Consider the following 18,197-nt stretch of genomic DNA (forward strand, 5'->3'; position numbering starts at 1 on the left):
TTTAGGCAGCAGAGAATGCAGATCGGAGATTTCAGGTCTCTCCCAACAATCAGGGTCTGAGATGATAGGCTTGCCTTGAAATAAAAGATTGAAGCTTCAAATCCATCTTGTTGTTTATCAATGCATCTGTCTGCAGTGACCACTTCCCAACGAAGTGGCAGACCAGCAACCAGAAGATATCATCCGCTGGCCAAGGCAACCAGGTATGTACGCATTATACATTTGCACGTACACGTCTCAAAGACTTTCAAGGCAAGAAACGGTGCAAGGATAAGAACACATACCCACACACATATAACAGTGAACTGCACGTAAGATACATAAGAGAATACACACGCACGTATATAAGTAAGAACGTTGATAAAAACACACAGACCCGTAAAAGTAATAAGAAACAGAAACATTTAATAATAATAGTAATAGCTAAATAATAAACAGGACAGCAAACATTAACAGTAACATCTGTGCCTCAAAACGTAGATTCCATGAACAAAGCTTCTATCTTAGAAGTGCACGCCTGTGGAACTCTCTTCCGTTTGCTTGTTTCCCACCTGACTACAACTGGGATGTCTTCAAGTCCAACATAAACAAATTCCTGATGAATCGCCCCTTTAAGTAAGACACTTTATCAAATCTCCAATACCAATGATTACTACAATACTATCTCATTGATTACTGTACACACAATAACCCTTATCCCCGAGTAGCTTCCGAGCCTTGATAAGTGGTGACCTCCATGTAAAAAAAAAAATATGATCGGATGCCCCTCCCCACCTCAATTTGCTTGTATGTTTCAAATTTATATAATCCTCTTTAAATTTAATGCGTTATATATTTTTCTGACTAACAAGTCATCACTTATCAAGACAAAAAGTTACTAGAGGATAAGGGTTAATGAGATGAATTGACGCTTAAATGTTGATGTATGCTATGAGAGGATTGGAAATCTTCGCATACCATTTATTCAAAATAACAGCAACTGATCCAGAAAATGACAATTTTAACTCCTTTGTTAGAAACGACACTTATGGAATGTAAAGACGAAAAGACAAATTAGGGGGGGAAGGGTCCAAGGTTGGTGAAGATAAAGCAAATATTCACTTTCTACTCTGCATAATATACTAAACTTGCAGATTTACCCAATGTGGCCTGGGTATTAAATATGTTGAACCTCTATTAAATATTAAAGCTCTGATAATCTAGCTTGCTTGATGGCATATTGCATTTTTTACACGGCGAGAGAAAAGGAGAATGAGAAAAAGAGGAAGTAGTAGTAGCAGTGACGCAAGAGTAAGAGGATGACAAAAAGTAGGAAGAAGAGGATTAAAAAATGTCTAGCATGCTATGAGGGTATTTCTATATTATATTTCTCTTTGTTTGCCTGTCCGTTCCACTTTGTATCGCAAAATACTGAGCTGATCTGGCATGAAATTTTGTATGGATCTTTGTTATAAGGTGCAACGAACTAAGTATTATGGTATCTGATATAGTTAGTGATTAATAGTGATTAGTAATTAAAAAATAATGACTACAAAATAACCATATTCAACCATCAGTTTTGCATAATGCACTCATTCTAAGTTGACGGACAACAACTTTTGTCCATTTTTAACTGACTAAAAAGTTTAGTTGTAACTAATGATAATGTAACTAATGATAATGTAACTAATAATACTTGCGAAAGGTTTGAATCACCTTATTCAGCCTCTTTATGAACAAAATAAAATAATTAGCTTTGTAACAATTTATATAAGTGAAACAGAACATAAAATGACTATGGAGGTTAATATGAAATTAAACAAAATAACCCAACTTCTTATATAAGACTAATAGGGCTACCTGGCATTGCCCAGGAATAAATAAATAAAAAACTGCTGTGTGTGTTTGCTCCCTTTCCTGATTCCTTATATTACCATTTTTATTCTTAATTTTTAATTTCTATTTTTATTTTGATGAGGCCAATACAAAAGATTTTGTTGGTTTGTAGAAGGGAATTTTAAACCACTGTTATTTATTTTAATCAATATTGTTATTACTTAAACTTATCACCATCATTAATTTATAATCTTTTTCTTTCAGATTATTAAAGCATCATTCATATTTTTATGCAATATTCTCAATGTTGGCCTGAAAACAAGCTTCTTTAGTCAACAGAAAGGGACTCCTCTTCCATCATGACAATGCTTGTCCTTTTACAGTACTATTGGCCAAAGATCTCCTTGCGTATTCTTTTGACCTTGGATTATCACTTCTTTTAAAGGTTACAAAATCATTTAAATTGCCTTACGTTAAAATCATGAGAAAATTGAACACGAGTTAGATTCAGATATCACATCAAAACCGAAAGAATATTACAAGCAAGGCATTTATAAGCTCATTGACAGATTGAATCAAGTTATAGAAAGAAAAGGTCGTTATTGTTATGAAGAAAGGTTTTCAAAACCAGTTTTTTTTGTTTTTTTTTAAGGAAGACATGTTAAATTGACTAAAACATTTGCATGGAACTAATAATTAGTTAAAGGGAAATAATTTTAAAACTTTATGGAGTTATTTCCCTTGATTCGTTGAATGAAAGAACATTTTGTTTTTGATTCTATGATGGCTCCAATCAATTGAATATTACAGTATTTCTTTTTACTATAATCTATTCGAATATGTATCGTTTGTGACTTTGGTAGTACTTTCTGTTCTATCACAGATTACTATTATAAAACAAAAACTTCTAATAATTTAAAACTACGTTGTAGAAATCTTAAAGCACCTATTGATTCTAAATATAGTATTGATTTTGCTGAGGGATTAACCATTGCCAAGTAATGTATACACGGCATAATCACATTGATACACTAGTTCCCATCAGATCATCTAAGTTAAGTGATGTTGAGCCTGGTCATTATTAAAATGGGTGACTATTTGGTAATATAAGGTGCTGTATGTGTTCTGGAGTCTGGAGAGGAATGAATGGCGCCAGGCTATTCGTGTCCAGGATACACTGTATGAAATAATGTAGCGCCCCCACAGCTCCAGAGGGTTAAGGGATTCCTCATCTTTGTCATTCTCATCGTCCTCCTCCTCATCATCATCATCCAAGTAATGTATGGGCACACACATCTTTGTTTTATATATATTAGAAAAAAAAAAGTACTCCTTCTGGTTGTATATTTTAGCTAGCATATATGATGAACAAACATGTACTACACTCTCTTCCCTCAAAGGAAAAGTTAATGCATGAAGGATGGTCTCGTGACAACAGAACAGATACTACACTATTCCCTCTCCTGAATTTAACACTATAATACATTGGTATGGAATAGTAACATAAAGTGAATAGATCATTAAAAGCTCATGTTAGTATAGTTTCGGCTTCAGACAAATACCAGATCACTGACCGTAAATAGATAAGCCACAGATAAATACAAGTCTGTTTCTCAATAGAGAAACTTAAAGCAGTGATGCCAAAAGTGTTCAATGATATTGTGAATCTTAAATAAGCAATTCAGTTTTAATTTTGTTGCTTATACAGGTTGACCCCCAAAAAACGGGCCCCAACTCTAATTCGGCCCTGTTTCTTAGCGTTTTGTCCAAACGAAATGAAACTTTGGTCATAACTAGTTTATTATATTCAAGACATCACATCAAAACACTAGGCTCTTTGGCCTTTTTTTCTACGTTCTACAGCATATGTTCTAGATATACTTTCTATGTTTTTTGGGGTTTTTTGGATCACTCTGTATAAATAGTTTGTCAATGAAGTCTCAATTATATTTATTAATAGCAAAGAATGTTTTTTTTTGTTCTTTTTTTTAAGCAGGAAACTTTAAATTAAAACTAGCACACTGCCCAAAATTGTCAAGTCATAAAATTTTGGCATATGGCCTCTGTAGTTCTCATATACATGCCATAATCTAGATGTCCAATTTTCAACACTCTGCCCATTAAATTAAGTTGTATTTCACAATAATGCATCAAATGTCATCTAAGTGGTCTATTGTGTCTGGTTTATCAGCATAGACTTGAGACTTTACATATCCTCAAAGAAAATAATCTAATGGAATTAAATTGCATGAACCAGGTGGCCAATTGACAGCTCCATTTCGTGAAATGATTTGTTCATCAAATGTTTCTCTTAGTAAATTGATTGTATTATGTGTTGTGTGACATATAGTTCCATCCTGTTTGAATCCCTTGATGAATTGCTAAACCAAGCTGAATTTAAAATAACCGATAGTTGCCAAATCTGTAATTAAAGAAAATAGTTGTCAATTGAAAGTTTGCTGCCTCTAAAGAAAATGCCCAATAGCTCTGTCTTTCTTGGTTGGTTGTTTTTGTTTTACGGCATATCAACCCATTTCAGGTTATTTAATGCCGACTCCAAAGATTCAGAAGAAATTTTTTTTAATAGAAAATATTTGTTGTTTTCAAGTCGGTTTCTAATTAACCCATAGTTGGGACCCTAACAGGTACTACCACTCCGGGTTAGAGTGGACCTGGGAGCAATGGCAATTAAAGGGTGGCTCCACACTCCCCCAAAGCCTGCAAGCTGGGGCGTCACCACTGGATATAGTTTAAGGTCATATCCAGGACCCTCTGTCTTTGTGTCATTAAGAACTTTGTTAATAGTTGCTTTTTGTCAAATGAATTTATTTAAAGCGATCTATTAATTTGAATTGGTTAGGAAAATTAGTCTAATTTTCCCCAATTTCTTTCTTTAGTAAAAGTTCCTGTTATAGATGATTGCAAACTTTTTAAATACTTTGAAACCAAGAGGCGTTTTATGTTAAAAGTAAAAAAAAATTCAAATTAAATAAAATTTTATATAAGATGTTGGTTTAGTAAACTTAATGTTGCCTTTCCCAGTTTAGCTAATTTTTATAATTTTCTGTGCTTGACTTGGATGTTATTCTCACAACGTTTCAGCTGATGTAACCTCCAATCTACTTCAGATGTGTCTCATTAAACACTGGGAATCATTATATAAAAATCGTAGAATTTGTAAGGAATTTTCAATTTAATCTATGGCGGTAGCTTGTTCTTATTCTTGTTCACCAATGATCAATTAAAAGTTTTATGTAATTGTATTCTTACATCCTTCGGAGGCATTTATGCTGATGACACTACCATCTATGGTAGCACATCTAAGACCGTGAACGACCAAGTTCTCTCCGATTCTCTCTCCTCTGATCTTGAGCATGTGGTACAATGGGGAAAGGAGTGGCTGGTTACTTTTAATGCATCCAAAACCAAGCTTCTATCTTTACATCATCAAGGTTCTGATCCCCATCTGGCATCAATTGAAATGAATGGCTCTCATCTTGGGGAGGCCTCATGTTTTGACAAGCATCTGGGCTTGACCTTTACTTCTGATCTGAAATGGAACACATACATCAAATCTGTTGCCAAGGCTGCTAGAAAAATGGTGGGATCCTTCTATTGATTCAGTAGATATCTTACTGCTAATGCAATTCTCTATCTATATAAGAGCCAGGTATGTCCAAGGATGAGTACTGTTGCCACATTTGGGCAGGAGCTGCTAGAAAGGACTTGTCCTGCTTTGATAGAGTTCAAAATAGATTTCATAGCCTCGTAGATGTCCTTTTCTCTTCCCTGCAACCTCTATCTCACAGAAGAGATATTGCGAGTTTGTCTCTGCTTTATCGTTATTTTCATGGCAAGTGCTCAACTGAGCTTCAATCTATAGTCCCCCCCCTCGCCAAACTTTCACAAGAAACACTCGTCTAGCTGAAAACACTATCAATAATTCCCTCCACTCTTTATCTGTACCTAAACCTAAATGTAGATTCCATGAACAAAGTTTCCTTCTTAGAATTGCACGCCGATGGAACTGTCTTCCGTTTTCCTGCTTTCCAGCTGATTACAATATGGTTGTCTTCAAGTCCAATGTAAATAAGTTCTTGATGAGCCGTTCCACTTAAGTTAACAAATTTACCGAATTTCCATTACTAACGATTACTATATTGTCCAGTTGACTACTGTACACTCTTAACCCTTATCCTCGAGTGGTCTCTGGACCTTGATAAGTGGTGATGCCTATGTAAAAAAAAAAAAAATTCTTTGTGTCATTCATATTGAGGATTGAATCTTTAAACTCCAGAAGACTGTCACTTAAAATTTATTATTATTAAATAAAAGGTTCTGTTTGAAATTCTGTGCAGTTGCTCAAGTTAGACAAGAAGGTCGAAGGTTACATCGACCGAGACATTACAAGAACAGCATCAAAGATGAAAATAGTAAACTAAATGATGCAAATTATAAACGCTCGTCTCAAAGATTTTGAAACATAATGACAGTCTAGCTATTGATAAACTATTCTCTCCCAAAATCATTTCTTCTTCTTCTTTGAATATTTCATTGTTCTTCATCTTTGGCAGAAACCTTAATATGCATGGTATTCCTGTTTTGTTTATCCACGGAAATGCTGGTAGTTATAAGCAAGGTAAGTCAACAAATGCTTTATTTTATTTATTTTTTTTTTATGTTGGAGTTATGTCCCCTTGAATAATTAGCCATTTTGAATACAACTGGAAAGACCGCTCTAAATTGCCCTGGCATCCTCAATTCATTAACGTCTCCGGTAATGAATTGAGATATCTATCTACTCTTGCTTTATTATTGACCAGTTTTAATTTCGCAGCAAGGTTAACTAATTTATATAGTACTAATTTTTGTCGGTATATAGTTGTGCTTCATTTATTCTGAAAGTAGAAAGGTGTTATATCAGAGTGTTACTTTTCCTAGATGTTTTCCTTAAATAAAGACTGAATTTCAGTGGTTTTGTGTTTATTTTGTTTGTTTGTTTTAAACAAATTAGATGTTTTACTTTTTTTTTCACTTTTGTTTTTTTGCAGGCTTTCCAGAGTTAAAAAAAAAAAAAACAAAAGTAAAGAAAAATCCGTGTGATGTATCCTTGGTGGAAAGAAAATATTGTACACCAAAGTCATGTAGATTAATCAAGTTTTATTTAAAAATAAAATTACTTGATAAATAAGAAAAAATTCTGACACAGTCTCAAGAGAAATAACTCCAAATAATTCAAATTTGCAAGATTTTAAAAAGCCATTCTTAACATTAGGAGGGATTGGAAAATGTCAAATGCACTTAAAAATGAATTTCTTTATAAAAGTTAAACTACTTCATCAATAGAAGTGATTTTTGGTTTACAATATTTTCTTTCTGTCATGGCTATATACATCATAAAGATTTTTCTTTATTTTTGTCAAATGTAAGAAGAATTTTGGAGAAAGACCAATTTTTTTTTTGTAAGAAATAAGTAGAAATTGTTTGCAATTTTTAAGGAAAAATAAATTGTTTTGGGATTAAACCATACTTTTATGTTTTCTTTTTCTTTGCATTTTGAAAGGCATGGTATGTTTGAGTGATGTTATATACAATGTAATGTTTAATCTGTTCCTTTCATAGGCCAGCAGAACTAGGGTGCTGATTTTAAAATTAGTCCGTCTCCCCCCCCCTCCTCCTCAAAAAACAACTTTAGCATCAAATAAATCATAAGAGTTGACATCAAACCAAGGAAATGTAGTTACATAATCAAAACAAATTTATTATTGATTTTGATATCATTCTTGTCAAATTTGAACTTTAAATCTTTTTACTCCGTATATATCAATTATATATTTTGTACATTCTTGATTAGGATATAATCATTTTACGTTTTCTTGCCTTTCAGTCCGTTCTTTGGCATCCATTGCCCTGCGTAAAGCTGAAAACATGGCTTTTCATTTCAACTACTTCAGTGTGGATCTCAATGAGGTAAGAAATAATTTCCGGGTGTATTTATTCAATGAGATGTGTATTTTTTCTGGGTTTTTTTTTTTGTTTGTTTGTTTGTTTTTTTTTTAGATTCTATTGTCTTCTCCAGGTGAATAAAAACACTTGTATGGTTTTCTAAAGTATTATTGTTGTTATATAGGTTGGTAGTTCTCCACTGATTGGTGAAAATCTGAATTCTTTGAAACATTAAATGCTTTAGCGTATTGTTATAAAGATACCGAAAAACTAGGGAACCTACTTTATATATGTATATATGTACTCCAAGAAATTTTAAAAAACTCTTTTGCTATCTACAGCAAGCTAACCAATTGATTCACAGTATCAAGTACAAAATTATGATGCTATCAAATACATAAATCAAACATTTTATTTTATTACTCCTCGCCCTCTTGGTCAACCAAAGAAGAAACGAGCAGGATTGTGCCGTCTTTTTGACTGGTCAGTATCAAAGAAATTAACTATTGTTAAAATACTAAACATTGATTTTAAGTAGCAATATTCTGAGTTGGGACTGTGCAAGGATTACTTCCTAGGATAATATTAATAAATAAAAAAAATTGTTATTGATCAAGATAAATATAGAATTCGATTGGAAATTAATTTCTTCTTTTGAACAACAAAGACCAATATTTGCCTTGACGAAACAGATATACAGCTTATAGCAAAAAAGCTATTGATTACAAAAATATGGAGGATGGAGGGAGACTATTTTTATTTCTTATATCTAATATTCTTGCCATTTTTATTTATTTAGGAATATTCCGGAATGATGGGTGGAACACTCCAGCAACAAACTGGTAAGAATTTTTTTTATTTTTTATTGAGAATCCAACCTAATTAAAAAAATAAAAAATAAAAAAATCCATCTTTGTTATTTGAATGAAAGTCAAAAGATTGAATTTCAGTTAAAACCAATAGTATCCACTTAATTGTCATGTTGAAATTAGTAATATATCCAAAAATTATGAAAAATGATAAAGTAAAAAATTAATTATTAATGAAAATAGTTTTCAAAAAAAAAATGCAAGCTATGCTTAAATAATAAAAAAGAACAGGGGAGGTAACTGAAATCTGTCTTGGTATATTTCTCCCCAAAATGATAGCAGTGAACTCGTGAAAATACCTGTAATATGTAATAATATAGTAATATTTAACTAATTGCGACATAAGTTGATAACATTGTTTTTAGTTGAAATTAACATAAAAAGTAGATAACTTAGTTTTTTAATGGAAATTTGATTTTGCAGCTTTTGATTTTTGTTCCAATACCGAAGAATTGCTGAAAAATTGATCAAGTATTTTTTTTTTTATAAAGGAAATCATTTTTATGCGATTAATGTGAAATAATTAATATTACAAAGCTGATCTTGTAAGTTTGAATTATTGTTGAGTTTTCTGCTTTTGTTTTTCAAGGCAGAGACATGAAATAGTCCTTTTTTGCTTACTCGTAAAATTTGATTTTCTAAGTTAAAAATAAAACTACTTTATCAAACTATGTGATTTTTGGAATGTGACATTTTCCTTCTGTGATGGGTACATATATTAAAGATTTTTCTGTATTTTTGTTTTTAATTAGGTTGAAATCGAGACTTGTACCTAATTTTTAAGTAGTAACAGTTATTCATTGTAAACATTACAAACACAAATAACCAATTTGACAATGTAATACAATCAATCTGAAAGAAGATATTTTATGTTGCTTTTTTTTTTGTTTGTTAAAACAACAAACAAAATAATATTCAATATTCATTAAAATATTTATTTTATTGTACTAACTCATTTAATTTGAATTGTACCTAATAGTTGAGTATCTATATTATATCTCTCTTAATTTGCAATGTCTGTCTGTTCCACTTTTTCTCAGAAACTACTGAGCCAATCTGACAAAAATTTTGTATGGACCTTTGGGTGCTTCTATATTGAACGAACAAAATTTGAAAATTGAAATATTGAATTTTAAGTACAACAAATGGTACCTATATACATGTAATTGTCACGTCCCAAATAGTAATATATCCAAAAATTACAGAAAAACAATTAGATAGAAAAACGGTTTTCGATAAAGTTTAGATGGGGGAGTAAAATTTGTCCAATATTTTGAATTACATTCGTCATATGATGCAGCAGAACTTCATTATCTCCCCTGTCAACTGGTTCCTTTTTTAGTGTGCACAATATAGTGATTTTGCTATTTCACGAATTTCTTTTTTATTAATAAATAGCCTGGGTGTACGGCGTTGCCCAGGTGTTTAGAGGTGTGTGTTGAGCAAAAAAAAAAAAAGTGGTAGTAGGCAGGTAGGCTCGAACCCGTAATATGAAGAAGGAAAAGAATGTGAAAAAAAAGTGACATCTTTGCCGTTGCGTCCATCGCTAAATTGGAAGTGGTGAAGGTTTAAATTAAGGCTAGTCAATCGAAAAGAGGGAATGACTTTTGAAAATATCGGCGAAAAAGCGACCCCCTCCTTGTAGAAAAGTGCCCAGATGAGGGTGAAGGAATTAATGTTTTTAGCCAATTTATCGATATTTGTCTTCCGAAGGGTTGAGCTTCAAAACGATATTGATCTCGGGAAAATCCATTGCCTCTGTCAAAAGTTTTAGGCATACATACAAACGTACATACATACGTTTAAACAGACAGGTGAGATTTATATAATAGACTAGCGGGGGGGTACCCGGCGTTGCCCGGGTGTTTGTAGGTGTGTGTATGGAGGGGGGGGGGTAATTAATAATCCTGCTTAAATATTATAAAAAAGACGATGTAAAAAAAAATCCAAAACCAAAACGGAAAAAAAATGGCATAAATAAACCTGTGTATGGGGGGGGGGGGGGTAAACTAAAGAATAAGCGAAGTAATAAAAAAAAACGTTTGGTCGGGAGGAGGGATTGAACCCGGAAGCTTTGACGCGGAGGTGGCAACCAATGCCAACTACTTAACGGTCTCGACCACGAGTGAGAATAATTGATTAGCGTGTTAAGTTAAAGCTTATAAAGCTAAAAGAGGTTTGATTGACAGGACGACGCTAAATGAGGTCATCGCGCGATCGTTATTTTTAGTTTTCACTTCACCCCAGATGATGGTGGGAAGGGGGGAAAGCAGAGCAAAAGCCAAGAACCCAACGTTTTTCACTGTATTTATACAAAAATGCAGGACGAACCGGGGACAAAGCGAAATAGCGCGAATCTCATAAAAGTCGACGTAAATAAATCTAGAGACGACCCACGTTCCCAAATCCTACATATTATGATATAGGACCCATATAAACAGTTGTAAGCGATAGTAACGAACCTAGGAGCGTGTGCTTGAAAAGCCTTTTGAAGACATACACGAAATGGTCACACACATTTTGCCTTTTATATATATAGATTATTCTTTTATCTTATCGTTTTTCATAATTTTTGCATATCTTACTATTTGTTTTACTTGAAATTCAATATTTTGATTCATTCATTCAATATTTTTGTCATAAGATGCAGCAAACTAAATATTATTGTATCAATTCCATACACAGGGATTAAGTGAGATTAGAATTTAATGTAAAAATGAGCTCACATTTAACCATATTCAACCATTGATTTGGTATCAAAGCACTCATTTTAAGTGAACAGGCTATGACTTTTGCTCACATTTAATGGTTTAAAAAATCAAGTTTACATTATATTATCATTATTGATAATGATTGGTGGTTGAGCATAAACCAATGTTCTTTTTTATATAGATTTTTCTTATTATTATAATTCAAAAATAAATAATAAAATAATTTATAAATAAATTATAAAAATGATAAAATTAAAAAAAAAGACATTGTTTTATGCTTCAACCGCCACCCACTAATCATTATTTTAAAATATCTTGAGAAACAAATGTGGAATACCAAACTTAATCTACTTATATTATCTATTTTAATATTTCTATTTTAACTTTAAATTTGAATTTTTCTTTCTATTTTAATATATCTTTCTATTTTAATATATCTTTCTATTTTAACTTTAAATTTGAATTTTTTGTTCTATTTTGACATCTGTCTATATTTAATTTTTTTTTTTTTTTTTTTTTTTTTTTTTTTTTTTTTTTTCAGAATATGTTCATTACTGTGTCAAAAAAATTCTTAGTCTGTACAAGAAAGCTCGTAATCCACCCAGTTCTGTTGTGTTGGTTGGTCATTCGATGGTAAGTTGGTTTACCGAAGGATGTGAATGTTAATTATTTTGTTTTTGTGTCTGCAAGATTACTATAAGTGTTATGAATGGATTGGATTTTGATTAAATCTTATTATTATTATAGATTATGTGTCAGATGTACAAATGTTTTAAATTCCTTTTTTTAATTATTGCTTTTTATGATGGACGAAAAGAGTGATCTCCCTTGTCTGTCTGTGTGCAGTACAGTCTTTATCAAAATACTCTGTCAGTTGGACCTTGTGGAACAAATTCAATTTGGTTTTCAGCCAATAAAATAGCTGCTAAAGTATCAAAATTGAAAAAAAAATTGCAACTTGGCAGGTATATTAACTAAACGTGTTATTTATTATTTATTAGTAAACAGGTTATTTACGTATGTGCAAATATGTTTATATTTTTTTGACAACGTTATTTTAAGTTTTTATATATGCATATGAACTTAGATCAGACGATAATGAAATAGGCTGGAGAGCTATGTGTTTTGATTTCAATTCTAATTGATGGCACCTAAGTCATTTTTTTTTTCACTTTTGAAATCATTACTATATATTGGGTACAATATAATAATCAATAAAATATTGGCTCTATAAGAATAATAAATACGAAATCTGTATAAATTAAAATATTTAAGTGTATTTTATGACCAGTTCACACTGCACAGCCACTACTATATATTGGGTACAATATAATAATCAATAGGAACTCATTGACATGAACGATGGTCATGGGTTGAAGAGTTTTGACGAATCTGGTTTGGAGGTCAACAACAAAATTCTCAAGCTGACAATTTGGAAAACGTGATAAACAGATTGTGGTTAGGTTCAGATCCTAAAGTAAATAACATCTGACTGCAAGCTCAGCCATTCTGTAAACATTGCAGCAAGTATGGTCATGGTACGCAATACTACAAGAAAGCCCACCCAGTCTCTGGGTCTCTGAGCAATGACAATGCTTTGTTTGAAAAACTATGTTGTTGAAGTGATGATGTGATGTTTTGTATGTTGTTGAATAGTTGAACATAGTTTATTTTCTAAAGTTAGATAAATAATAAGTTGATAAAAATTTGGAAATGAAGTTGCTAATTTTCGAGCTTGTGTGTTGGCACAATAACATTGCTTTCTCGACACTGCCTACTACGTAGATTTTGTTTTGGCTTTGATCCTCAAAACCCAGAAATCTATCATTAATTGATTAAGTCATTTCTTTTTGTTATGTAATACTCTTCCTCTCATGACATTTCTTCCCCCATCAACTAGTTATCATTCTATCTCCCTTATCTTCGCTGGTGCTAATAGATCAGGCTGTCTGAAGATATTAGCTTCCTGAGATAAAATGCATAGATGCTTTTTGCTTTTTTAATCCCTTTTTGCAAAACTTATGTTCTGCAAAGCCGAAAACAACTCACCGTTTCCCCCCTTTTCCTTCTTCCCATTTCCCCTTCTATCTCCTCCACTTCCTGACTGGTTTCCTAACTTAAAATGAACAAAACATTAATACTGTAACCCTTTTCCCTCTCCCATTGCAAAACTCGTTAATGTTTCACAGGGCAGGGAACAAAAATGATAAAATCCACTATAAAACAACCAAACCAAACACTACAAACTAACGATTGAAGATGCAAAACGTTTGAAGACTAAAAAGCCTTCTACAAAATAACTGGATGCAACATGAACACTATTTCCAAAATAACTGGATTCAGTATTAAATCACCGAAAAGGGCTGATATGTTATAAAACAAAACAACCAAACCTTTATCTTCAAGTGACCTTGGCCTTGATATGCCATGACCTTGGCCTTCATATGCCATGGCCTTGGCCTTCATATGCCATGACCTTTCAGTAAAAAAAAATGATAAAAATTTGCTTAATTACTTTCTAACTTTCCCACTTAATGAGTCATTTTGTTTTGTATTGTATTGATTCTATTTTTGTGGTTTCATTACAGGGTGGTGTCATTGCGCGTGCCTTGTATACGCTACCTCAATTTGCTGCTCACCAAGTTCATCTTATCATCACGCAAGCCACACCCCATCAACAGCCGGGTAGGTGGAATTTACCTTCAAAACAAAAATTTGTAATTTTTACATCTCGATATGAACAACTATAACATTCATAAACATCAACATTTCTTTCCTCTTGTGGAGAGCAACCCCTACAAGGTGGTTTGGTCACATAATGACCAATCAGACTCCTTGGCATATTAATGATGACAAACCGTTTGAAACATTATATAGTCATTCAAAAGTCGAAATCCAAACCCTTTACCCTTTGGGATCTGCAGACAAAGCGCTTTCAGGCACCCACTGTTGTGTTGGCTACACACTGAACAAAGTTATCTTCACTTGAAGATATACTACTCCAATAAGATTTTTGACAGCATAATCTTATCACTTCTATATTCCGTTCCTTTTTTTTTTTTTTTTCATTGTTTTAATTTCTGGCAACCTACACCCTATGATGTATGATGAAATAAATATCTTTTTTTTTCTTGCAATTCCTTAGGAGATAGTCTGATATAATAGTTTGTGAAGATTAGCTCTTGTAATATTATTTTCATTTTTTGTATTGTCACGGACTTGGAGCTAGGTGCTTCATGAAAATTCTCCAACTTGTCCTGTTCGTTGCTATTTCGCTTGTGCCACCGCCAGAATCAGGTCGTCATCAACTAATTCTCTCCATGTTTTAAGTGGCCTACCACATGACTTGAATGTGTGGGACACACTTTGGTATGTTTCGGATAACTGACAGCAGGTGACGTGTCCCTACCAGTTGATACGTTATCGTATAACATACTTTCTCATGAAGGCCAATATATATTGAGACCAGCAATTTCCTCCACCTGATGCTCTCCAGCAGGAATCCTTTCATTTTGACATTTCATCATCGGCCATGTTTCGCAGCCATACAAGAGTACAGGTCGAACATGTGTTATATGCTGCCACTCTCACATATGATGGGATTTGTGTGTTTGTAAAATTGTCGACTGAAGATGCTGCCTATGACAGGTATACGTTGTCTTACAGTTGTGTCCATTTGTGTACTAGAATCAAACTAGAATCAATTGTTAGGTGAATTATTTTTTTTATTGACTCTTTCAATACCTGCAATAATTTCGCTTTGTATAGCAGTCCTATTTTAACAGGTGCTGCAAATGAAATTAGCTGTGTCTGCTATACATAACACTTCTGCATTTGATGGCGTTTGAACCAGTTCCAAGCTTACAGATGTTGCATTAAATACTATTAAATAATTTAGCTTGTTAGTTAAGTGGCTAAGATGACACCCGTGACAGGTCATCCTCATTCTGAAGCATAGCTTCGAATCTTGTAAGATGCTTATTATTCTCTTTGTGTGCTTATTTTTTATTTTATTTTTTTTTTTTAATAATGAAATCATTGTGTACAGTGCTAGGTGCACAAGAATTCATCAAAAGTACATGTGTATCAGATAATGTACAATTGCCAGGGAAAATGAATGTGTGTGTGTGTGTGTGTGTGTGTGTGTGTGTGTGTGTGTGTGTGTGTGTGTGTGTGTGTGTGTATATATATATATATAGTTTTTATAGAAATTGCTCCAGACAAGGCATGAAGCCACAATATATAAGGAGCTAAAAAAACAAAATGCTACTTAGTCAAACTTAACTAACGATAAATGTCAGATGGATAGATTCTTTCCCCTTTGTCAGAAACATCGCCTATGGAATCTGAGGATTAACGGATAAAATAAGGGAAGCAAGAATTATGAGGCTTCCGAAAGTAAACTCAAGGTTCACTTTCTACTCTACTTAAATGGAGGGAATGATAAGGTGTGCTTTTGGCACTGCAGGAAGCATGAGGTTTTAAGAGATGTGGTATTTTGGCACCCGATGCAAACGGTTTGTTCCAAGCTTTAACAATTCTAAGCAAGAAAAAAAATGTTTGCATAATTCATGAGATTTGAGCTGTTGTTTTCTGACTTTGTGGACCTATCCACATGCCTTAGATATATGGAGATCAAAAATATGCTCCGGGTTGTTGGCCATAAGGTTAATAATATTTACCAAGTCAGTTGCTAAACGTTAAACCTTCAATGGATTCAAGCTCAGAAGTAAAGCATTCAAAGTATGGCAGCTCTTTTGTGTTTGGTAGAGGTAATTTACTTGGTTGCACGACTCAGACCGATTACCAAGCTGTTAATAGAATTTTGCTTCATCAAATGCTGTGTTTACTAATATTTCTTACAGTGGATTTTCCTCTACATTTATGAAACTTCAGTATTGGATTGTCTTACATGAGACAAGTATTTCTTGACGGCTCAGTTATTGATCGATTTCATTAAATCGTGGAACTTTTCTGACTTTGTAGACACGTTGACATGTGTTAGATAAATGTAGATCAAAATAAGTGTTGTTGGCGAGATGGCTAATAATTTTGTATATATTTATGAAGTCATTTGCTAGTAGTTAGTTTTTAAAAAATCCAAGCTCAAAGAAGCAAGGCATTTGGAATATGGCAGGTGTCTGATGGAAGATAATCAATTGGTTGTACATCTGATCAAAATAGAGGTTCCAAACTGATAATGCAAATTCTGACTGTGCTTGGACCATAGCTGTATACAGTGGCCAGAGAGCGACTAATAAATGTCTTGTGGAGTTGATACCAACACATCTTTGATCTTTTGAAGGGTTTGTTTTATTCAGCATGGATCATTGCTGATATTTAATGTCAAGGTCATTTTGACAAAAAGACTTCTTGATGTTATGTCGTTGAGGAAGGAGCAAGTGAAAGCTGAATTTTTTCTCAAAATGAATAGCGGTACACTTGTCCCTAGATAACTAATTAAAATTATTTTCTACTAAAAATGATGTATTTTTTATTTTATTTTTATTTTATTTAATAACTAGCCTGGGTGCCCGGGTGTTTGGAGGTGTGTGTTGGGCAAAAAAAAAAAGTGGTAGTAGCTAGTGTTGGGACGATTCCTAATTTTTATACAATTCCGATTCCCGGAAAATATTGATTAACAATTCCGATACCAAGTACGATTCCGATTCCGATTCCTAGGGAATTATTGTTTTGAAATATACCAGGTAGTTTTATACTTATGGTCGGTAGTTCCCAAATATGTTCCCTAACTTTGGAAGAGATATTTTATGTCTACACCGTCGTGTTTTGGTTTAAATAAAATTATTATATAGTAAACTAAACGGAAAAATTAGCAAAATTTATTTTAGAGAAAATTTATTTTACTTAATTGGAATACAGAAAAAAAACAAGGAAAATAGAATTTATCCTTCAGAGCAAAAACAAATAAAATAGAATTTATATAACAGAACAAAAACAAGAAAATTAGAGAATAAATTAACACGATTCATTATTATTTCATAATTTACAGATTTAATGAATTAAATAAAAAAATATAGCGGAAGAGAAAGAAAATATATACTAATTAAATATAAAAAAGATAAATATTTAATTTAATAATTTATAAATGAACGTGCGTAATGAAAAAAAACAATATACCACGTGACATGGCGCTGTAGATACAAAAAAACCCTTCCAAAGTTAACGACCATATTTGAGAAATACCATTAATCGAAAGTTTTTGTGTTTTATACCAAAAGGTAGGTATAGCGAAAAGTTACAAGTAAAGGAATTTCAAAAACGATTTTTTGTTTGGCTATTGATAGTTGTATTTGTGACGGCAGTTCTTCAGACCTCCATAATTCACAAAGAGTAGTTAACAATTATTGTTTTTTCTTACTTTTTCATTTCTTTTACACGTTGTTTCTAACGTTTAGCCAAACTAATTTTGAAATAGGGTATATCAAAGGAACACATATAAAAATGATACCACTATAAAAAACAAATGAAATACTAGATAAAATTGAGCAAAAATAGTTACCAAAATTACAGAAAAAGATAAAACAAAACAAAAAATGGTGAAGTTTGTTGAGTGAAATGAATTATTGAAAGAAAATTAATTGAACTAATAGAAATGTTAAATAAAAAAAATGTCACATTTCAATATTTTTTTAATAATTAAATTCTCAGGGTTGTCGAAATTAAAAATTAAGTGATTTTTTTTTAATTAGACTTATTTCGAAGCTTGTTACCTTGAAAAATACATTTTAAACCCTGTTTTTTTTTTATAAATAAATTGAAAAAAAAAACGCAATTAAAAATATTTAATTGATAATTGAAACTTTAAAAACATTAAACATTGAAAAATTACTTA

The 18,197-nt window shown here is 32.4% G+C and overlaps 1 protein-coding gene across 1 annotated transcript in view; it reads left to right on the top strand.

Annotated features, from left to right (window-relative positions):
• LOC145243374 (GPI inositol-deacylase-like) overlaps window positions 1-18,197 on the top strand; it is a 505,392-nt gene that overhangs the window by 14,462 nt on the left and 472,733 nt on the right. Inside the window, exons 4-8 of the mRNA XM_080106197.1 lie at window positions 6,390-6,454; window positions 7,703-7,785; window positions 8,561-8,603; window positions 11,883-11,974; window positions 13,930-14,026. Of these exons, the coding sequence (XP_079962323.1) occupies window positions 6,390-6,454; window positions 7,703-7,785; window positions 8,561-8,603; window positions 11,883-11,974; window positions 13,930-14,026 (380 nt within the window). The remainder of the gene's footprint in view (window positions 1-6,389; window positions 6,455-7,702; window positions 7,786-8,560; window positions 8,604-11,882; window positions 11,975-13,929; window positions 14,027-18,197) is intronic.

Source organism: Euprymna scolopes, chromosome 22 (genome assembly GCF_053919585.1).
Source record: "Euprymna scolopes isolate OS-2025 chromosome 22, ASM5391958v1, whole genome shotgun sequence".
In the NCBI taxonomy this organism is placed as follows: Eukaryota; Metazoa; Mollusca; class Cephalopoda; order Sepiida; family Sepiolidae; genus Euprymna; species Euprymna scolopes.